At 41.5% G+C, this 8855-nt stretch overlaps 1 protein-coding gene across 1 annotated transcript; it reads left to right on the forward strand.

Moving 5' to 3' along the window:
- Positions 1–1942: 1942 nt before the first annotated feature.
- On the forward strand, positions 1943–2881 carry LOC132593127 (olfactory receptor 10A7-like). The gene has a single exon (XM_060282141.1). It carries the CDS (start codon positions 1943–1945, stop codon positions 2879–2881), a length of 939 nt encoding a protein of 312 aa, XP_060138124.1.
- Positions 2882–8855: the final 5974 nt, after the last annotated feature.

The following is an 8855-nucleotide window of genomic DNA, read 5'->3' on the forward strand; positions in this document are numbered from 1 at the left end:
AACACTGTCTTGTTCATGCACCCTGTGCAAAATATATCTGCTATGTGTATGGCCTCATCAGTTACCTTTCAAAAACTTTGCGAATGAGCCGTTTCATTCCAGAAAAAAAATAATTTACCGTAAACATCCTGTGTGGCTCAGCAGATTTAAATGTGTTTCTGCTTACATTAAATCTATGTGGCTTAAATCTATGTGGCAACAGTGTCTTCTATAAGCCAATTAAATATAAGAGTTTGTTCATACATGTAAGAATTTGAGTAAGCTGCGCTAGGCAGGACGGAAGATTAAATGGCAATACAGTGAGGCACTTAAAATTCTGATCACTGAAATAGTCCCATCATGGCATCTGCAGACATGCATTGAAGTGAGAAGGTTGGAAAACAGAGCTATATATAGCCATATGGCGATCCTTCCACAAATTGGTTTGGTCCACCTCTAAGACAAATTTTGACCACCAATTCTAAGTGGGCTGCTTTTATTTTGAAAATAGCAAACTATGCTTTGAGAAAGTAGTGTATTATTTTGTTCTCTTTGCATCCTGTGATCCATTTGCCACTAATAATCTGAATTAAAATGTAAGCAGTTTCTGTGTCTGAAAGCATAGTTCACTTATTTTAAACATTTCAGTCTTTAACTGAACTCAGTTTCTACAACATGAAATGAATGACTTTTGTAAAAAGTGGGGGTTAGATTTACGTAGGTTTGGTATTCGTTGTTAGTATACTGACAGGAAACCCACTGAAATAAATGGATTTAAGTGCGGTAACTTAGATCCATTTATTTTGATGAATCTCGTATAAGTTATGATTTAGTTTAAAAGGTAAATTCCTGCATGGCATTTGGTGTCCCTTCCAACCTTACAGTTCTGTGATTCTTTGAGGGTAAAAGGTAAAAGGACCCCTGACCATTAGGTCCAGTCGTGACCGACTCTGGGGGGTGCGGCGCTCATCTCGCTCTATTGGCCGAGGGAGCCGGCGTACAGCTTCCAGGTCATGTGGCCAGCATAACTAAGCCGCTTCTGGTGAACCAGAGCAGCACACGGAAACGCTGTTTACCTTCCCTCTGAAGCAGTACCTATTTATCTACTTGTACTTTGAGGTGCTTTCGAACTGCTAGGTTGGCAGGAGCAGGGGCTGAGCAATGGGAGCTCACCCCGTCTCAGAGATTCGAACCGCCGACCTTCTGATCGGCACTCCCTAGGCTCTGTGGTTTAACCCACAGAACCACCCATGTCCCCATGATTTAGTTGGATATCACCAATAACACTGCCAGTCAGTGGGCTTCATCCATCATATGTTAGATTTTTACTGAGATATTTATATACTTGCTGTTCACAAAATATATGAAATCAGTGTGCAACAATTTAAAACAACCAAACTACATAACTACATAAAGATCTACACCTCATACAACAGACCAATAATAAATAGAACTAAGTGAATGAGCTAGGGATCATGTTTTGCAACTGGTTGGGTGAACAATAATATCTTAAACTACTGATGGAAACATATCCCCGAGGATGCATGCCAGATCTTCAAGGAAATTCTGCTACATAATGTAGGTGCTAATAGCAAGAAGACCTTTTTCCTGGTTGATGCCAGATGAACCAAGGCAGGCTGTATTGTCACCAGAAGGGGCACTCTCAAAAAACTGGGTCCCAAGCGGTGTAAGACTGAGTAGCAAATTGGCAACCAGTGCCTGTGTTAGATGGAAAATTGTAGTACATAGATAAACAGAAAAACATTCTCAGTCAAGCGCTCTGATAGAAAAGTTCCAGATTGAATAAGAATTTCGTTGCATGTATATCCCACTCTATGTAATAAAACCACGATTAATGCTTCTGAAATACAACCATATAGAAAATCACTTAGGTCTCTCATGTTCAAACATTTTTTCAGGACCTGAAAAAACTTCACTAGGTATATTTAACATAGTGAACACAATGCAGAGAAATCTAAGTGAAATTACAGAGTTTGTCCTTTTGGGATTTGGAGAACTCCATCACCTGAAGATCTTCTTGTTCCTAGTTTTTCTGGTGTTATACATTTTGACCATGGCTGCCAACATCCTCACCATTCTTCTGATAGTGACTGATCAGCACCTGCACACCCCCATGTACTTCTTCCTAGGAAATTTGTCCTGCTTAGAGACTTTCTACAGCTCAACCATCCTACCCAGGGTTTTGGTGAGCCTCCAAAAGGGAGACAAAACTATATCCATGAAAGGATGCCTTACGCAGATGTACTTCTTTGCTTTCCTGGTTAGCACAGAATGCTATCTCCTCTCTGTAATGTCATATGATAGATATTTAGCTATATGCAAACCTTTACATTATGAAAATGTAATGAACAGGAAACTCTGTATTCAGTTAGCTGCTGGCTCCTGGTTCAATAGCATTGTTTTTACTTCTATATTTTTGGGTATTTTCTTAAAAATGCAATTCTGTGGTCCTAATGAAATCGATCATTTCTATTGTGATTCTCTCCCATTATTAAAGCTTTCCTGCAGTCACATCAACCTTGTGAAACAAGTCTCTGTAATATTCTCTTTTGTATTCACTTTCCCCCCTTTTATTTTGACTCTGGCTTCTTATATCTATATTATTGCTACCATCCTCAGAATCCCATCAACCACTGGGAGAAAAAAGGCCTTTTCCACCTGTTCTTCTCACCTGATTGTCGTCTCTATTTTCTATGGGGCATTGATCATTGTATATCTGATACCCCAAACTAAAACCATGAGATATTTCAATAAAATTGTTTCTGTTCTCTACACAGTCCTTCCCCCCATAGCTAACCCTCTTATATATAGTTTGAGAAACAAGGATGTAAAGGAAGCCCTGAAAAGGCTACTACAAAAGTTTAGGAAGGGCAATTTGTGAATTGGGATTGGCGGTCTCCTTTATGTTTATAAATAAAACTGAATGCATGCAAAAATAAAAAATATGAGTGGATTTTTTAATTGCGTGGTTATACAATGTCCTCTGTAGCACTTCTTGTATTGATGTATAGCAAACAGAAATAATAGTACAATGCCACATTATAAATATCTAAATCAAGGGTGGAGTACAGCAAGGATAAAAAACCTGTGGTTTTCTTGGTGTTGTTGGACTCCAACTCCTAATATCCATGACCATTGACCATGCTGATGTTGGTGACAATTTCAATCCAGTTTTCTTTCTTTTTCTATTTCAGTCTAAGCACCTAAAGATGTGTAATGAAGGTGCCAGGTGAGCAGGAAAGATAACTGAGTTGGCTTGATTTCAAATACCACATTCACAAATTTCAGAAATTATAGGGAGAACCTGAGACCCAGAAATTTTAGGTGAGCATTGCCACTTGAAAACACATGATAATATAATATACCCTTCACATGGACTTGTGTGTGTGTGTGTGTGTGTGTGTGTGTGTGTAGATATATAGATAGAGATATCACATTTAAAGAAATCACAGCAGAAAGATGATTTTTGAAGGCAAAAAGGAGGAGGCAGAGCAGTGGAGAAAAGGTAAGGGGAAAGAAAAATACATGCCACCCAAGGCCAACTCACACAAATAAAGGAACATCAATTCCACTCAAATAGTCTTATTTTTTAATTGACCAAATCAACAGCATATTGTATGCATGCTTTTCTTATAACTCCAAAAGTAAAAGAGGGCTTTATTAAGGCTTTGTTTCCCTTATTAAAATCTGAATATTCATTAAAGAACATTGCTAAGAATGGAAGTCCCCAAAGTGCCCCACATCTGTGACTAGGGATGGAAGATCCCCATGTGAGTTTGGTCTAGATTTCAAGCTAATATTCCCTCTCTGACAATTAGTCCCTATCTCTCAATATGTTTACCCTTTGATTTCTAATAATATATAATAACCAGCTAGTGACATCCTCTTTCTGATAAACCCTGAGATGAGAAACTTGCCATGGGGTGCTAAAACAAATTAAACAGCTATGGAGAAGGAAACTTCCAATCAAGTCTGTGAAGATGGGCATAGAAGAAAAAATACTCTCCCACTTGCTCCTAAGAACAGCACCTCAGAAATTGCACTCAACACAAACTTCAGCTCCTTATCCATTCATAAAGGTATTTGTATTCAGTGCTAATTATCTGCAGGAACTAAAGCTTTGTAATAAAAGTGTGGTTGTCAATTCCTCACTTTATTCAGAAGTAAGAAGTATCTGGTCGCACTGAATCCTTTCTGTTTCTTTGGTTGAGAGACCACTGAAGACTTATGCGATTGGCTCTTAGGTCCCACTGAAATCCGTAGGTTAATTTAGTCATGGGCACTAAATGCAATTCACTTAATCTGGCACCAGTCCATGGTCAAGGGCTGCTTCTGTTTAGTTGCAAAGAGAAGCCAAGTTGCAGGGAACCAGGCAGAGGGCCTTCCCGGTAGTGACGCCCGCCCTGTGGAATGCCCTCCCATCAGATGTCAAAGAGAAAAACAGCTACCAGATTTTTAGAAGACATCTGAAGGCAGCCCTGTTTAGGGAGGCTTTTTATCTTTAATTGATTATTTTATTCTTCTGTTGGAAGCCGCCCAGAGTGGCTAGGGAAACCCAGCCAGATGGGCGGGGTATAAATAATAATAATATATTATTATTATTATTATTATTATTATTATTATTATTATTATTATACAAACAAATCATCCAAGACAGTAACAACAGTTTATTCCTAAAATAGGTTCCCAAGTAGAAAAACTAAATCCATCTCCCAGCTCAGAACTCAAGTCTCCCAGTCTCCTTACTTCTACCAAGATAGAAGGTGCATATTCCATCTCAGTTCTTATCTGCCATTGCTTAATATACAGGGTGAGTCTTTTAAAGGAGGCCCCATGGAACAGGTATACTTTGAATCCACGTAGCCTCTTTTAAAAGGACTCACCTTGTATACATTTCTATATCCCCCAAATTGACTCGTGTATTAAAACTATGTGATGTGTCTGTTAAGTGTTCCAGATGAAACCAACATCAAACATCAAGGCAGCCAAACTTATAACACCGCCAAATTATATTTAAGTTAATGATACTTGTGAATTTTTTCTCACCTGATTCTCTCTTAGGACTTTGGAATTCCTAATGGTATGGTCTTATTTTCAAAGTTGAACTCATTAGGAATAACACTTTGCAACATTGTTTTATTTCTGATATGTGTGTGTATTCCTTCATAGTTCCCATCCTCTTTTACACTAAAATCAAAATATATTTAAATACATATCACAATGTATGCATTTTTAAATATATGTTATCTAAAAATAACAATTTTAATGCCTTCAGGTACTTTTATTATTTTATTCTCGTATGAAATCTAAAGAATAATTACATGTGTAATTATGCATGTTGCCTTCTTGTCCAAAGTGCAGTCATTCAGATAAAAGCAAAAAATTAACATTACAGTGGTACCTCGAGTTAAGAACTTAATTCGTTCTGGAGATCCATTCTTAACCTGAAACTGTTCTTAACCTGATGTACCACTTTAGCTAATGGGGGTCTCCCACTGCGCCGGCGGAGCACGATTTCTGTTCTCATCCTGAAGCAAAGTTCTTATCCCGAGGTACTCTTTCTGGGTTAGTGGAGTTGGTAACCTGAAGCGTCTGTAACCCGAGCTACCACTGTATATATAATGAGAGGATACTTGTGATGCTGTGTCCCATTTACTGGTCAGGGAGCAGTGTTACTTGTGCTTTCTCAGGAAAGTTGTGGCTTGTTTTAAAAACCAACTAGATTATATCAGTCACTCTTCCTCCTCCTCCTCCTCCTCCTCCTCCTCCTCCTCCTCCTCCTCCTCCTCCTCCTCCTCCTCCTCCTTCTTTGACGATCAGTCGTAGCCGAGTAAGATTGTCTTCCATAAACACGGTTTTAAAAGTGAGTCCGTAAGTGACTGCGGAGGCCAATTCTGGATGCATACGCCCTTCCACAGTGGGGAAATAGGTTTAATGGTGAGAGTTTCCCAAGCGTGCCTTCCTCTTAGAGTGTGTTTCCCTTTCGTCCTGAGTTCAAGCCTCTTCAAAACACATGACACCTTTGGTAAACACTGTTCTCCAGTTGGAGCGCTCGCGGGCATTACGCTTGCCATTTCTAAGCTCAGAGTAGAGTAGTTGCTTTGAAGACGATAATCAGGCATCCACACAACATGACCAGACCAACAATGTTGATGTTGAAGAATGATTACTTCCACACTGGTGATCTTTACTTCTTCCAGTACATTGGCATTAGACTTCTGGGGTTGGCTCTTAGGTCCCACTGCAATCTGCGGGTTAATTTAATCATGGGAACCAAATGCTATTCACTCCTGGCACGTTTCTCCCTTTCGCGCTGAGTACGAACATCTTCAAAAAAAAGATGACACCATTGGTAGAGGCTGTTCTGCAACCAGAGCACTCACAGGTCAGTGTTTCTCAGTTGTCAATGTTTATACTACATTTTTTTTTAGATCTGCCCTGAGAAAGCCTCTCAATCTCTATTGTTGACCACCAGCATTATGCTTAACATTTTTAAGTCCAAAGTAGAGTAGTTGCTTTGGAAGACGTTAATCAGGCATCCACACAATATGACCAGACCAACAATGTTGATGTTGAAGAATCATTACTTCCACACTGGTGATCGTTGCTTCTTCCAGTACATTGGCATTAGTTCGCCTGTCTTCCCAGGTGATGTGTATTTTTTTCCCCAGAGAGACCGTTGATGGAATCTTTCTCCCTTCCATTATGTCGCTCAGTGGTACTTAACTGTTGTATAATGGCTATCACTTTCATATCACTTTCCAATTCTCTTTCAGAATGTAGCATTTGAGGACAACCACAATGCAGAGAAATGTGAGTGAAGTCACAGAGAGCCACTTCCGCGCCTGCGACGGAAGTGGCGTTGTGGGCCGACCGACTGCACCACCGCGTAGGGGCTGCGAGTTCAGCCCCTACGCGATGGTGGCTTCCCGCCTGCGTCATCCCTGACCGGCCAATGAGAACGGTCGGGGCGGAGCCACCTGATTTAAAGCTCCCCGCAGGCGGGAAGCCGACCTCTTTCCTTCCTTGTTCGCCGGAGCGAACGGTTCAGCTGGCCTTGTTGCGTTGTCGTGCTGTTTGTTTCAGCGTTTAGACCCCCTCATCGACCTTCCTACCTTCTTCTCTTCCCCCCTTTTTTCTCTCCCCTCCTAGTTAGGTGTTTTTTCCAGGTCCTTTTTCCAGGTTTTTCCAGGTCTTTTTTCAAGGTCCACGCAGAGGTCCGAGGCGCATTCGGAAGACCGCTCATCAGCTGTTCTCCGCTCACTTCCGGGTGCGGAGACGCGGAGACGCGGAGACGCCATAGGCCTCGCAGGGAACATCGCGGAGCTGTGCGGAGGGCATAGTTCTCTCTCCGCCCACCAGGATTCGACCGATCACCAGCTGTTCGCCCCCCCCAGCTTCCCCGGCGCTCGGCAGATCGCGAGAAGCACCCCGGCCGGCACGGAGTAGCGTGCTTGGGGATACGCGCCAGGCAGCCGCAGCCCCGGGGAGCAACTCGCTATCGAGGAGGCTCTGAGGCTCTTGCAGCCTCGAGGAGCGCCACAGCCACCGCGGAGCCTGCACACCAGCGCCAGGCAGCCAGTGAAGCGGTAGCCTCATCCAGTTTCCCCCTTCGCCGCTGGCAAGCTCGTCGTGGGTGGGTCTGGGTGAAGAGTTGAGGCGGCTGCCTCCTCTCCCCGCCTTCGTGCCTGGGACCTATTTTTCCATCACGGTGAAGCCGGGTGAGTGAACTTGGGCCCCCACCCCCTCATTTAAATCTTGTTGGTTCCTTGCTTTATCCCCTGCGAATCGGTCTGATACTGTCTAAGGGTGGAGGGAATCTCATCTGGGTTGCTGTTATTTTGCTCCGTTCTTACCTCAGTGGCTTAGTAGTTGTCTCCCAGCCTTCCATCTGTGTTTATTTTGCTGGCCACGTGTACCCGGTACGGCAGCCATTTTAGGTGTGGACAAGCCCTGTCCTCTTTTCAGCCGCCATTTTGAGAGTGGCCACGTGTGGTACTGCTGGCAGCCATCTTGGGTGTTCCTTTCTCCAGGTTCCCCAATCGCCATTTTGAGAGTGTCCTTCGTGTGCTGCTGGGGCTAATTTTACTGCTTTAATTTTGTGGCATTTGGTGATCTAGTGTAAACATTTGAGTCTAGCAGAGGGGAAATAATTTGCATATGATAATAAGCTAGTGGATGAGTTATAGAGAGCAATTAAATTGATTGGATTGCTATCTCTGGCGGCCAGCGCTGGTGGCCAGTGGTGTATCCAGTGCTGGTATCATATTGTGGTTCTGGATCATTATTGGTGATTCGCTCAGCTGAGTACGGGTATAATATTGTTGATCAGAGTTACCTTGGGGCTTGATTAGCCGGTTATAAATAGCTCATTGGTCCCCCTGTTTTGGCAAGCCCGACTCACAAATATCGTGATCAATTGATGGTAGTCATTTCATAGGCATATCAAGTGGAGCAGGAGCAGCTATAATTGCTCACCTGAGTCGTCTACATAATAGTAACAGTGGATGACTTTATTAGTGATATTTCTAATATTGGGCAGTTAAGCAAATAAAGCAATACGTCAATAACATTAAATAATAATAATAACAACAAACCAGTGACTTTGCAATAATAATCCTACATATATATATATATATATATTAAAATTTTATATATATATATATATATATATATATATATATATATATATATATAATAAAATAAGTGAAATAAAAAACACTAAAGATAATAAATAAAGAAATAATAAATAGGAAAATTATAAATTTCATAGAAATAAATAAAGTAAACAAATAAATAGCGTAGAGGGTAGGCAATAATTTGAATACATAACTAGGCGTAGCTGCATTCTGACA

The sequence above is a fragment of the Zootoca vivipara genome, chromosome 13 (assembly GCF_963506605.1).
Source record: "Zootoca vivipara chromosome 13, rZooViv1.1, whole genome shotgun sequence".
NCBI lineage: Eukaryota > Metazoa > Chordata > Lepidosauria > Squamata > Lacertidae > Zootoca > Zootoca vivipara.

Bases quoted from the DNA above. Each gene is read 5' to 3' on its own strand.
- LOC132593127 (XM_060282141.1), top strand. From the start codon at position 1,943: ATGCAGAGAAATCTAAGTGAAATTACAGAGTTTGTCCTTTTGGGATTT.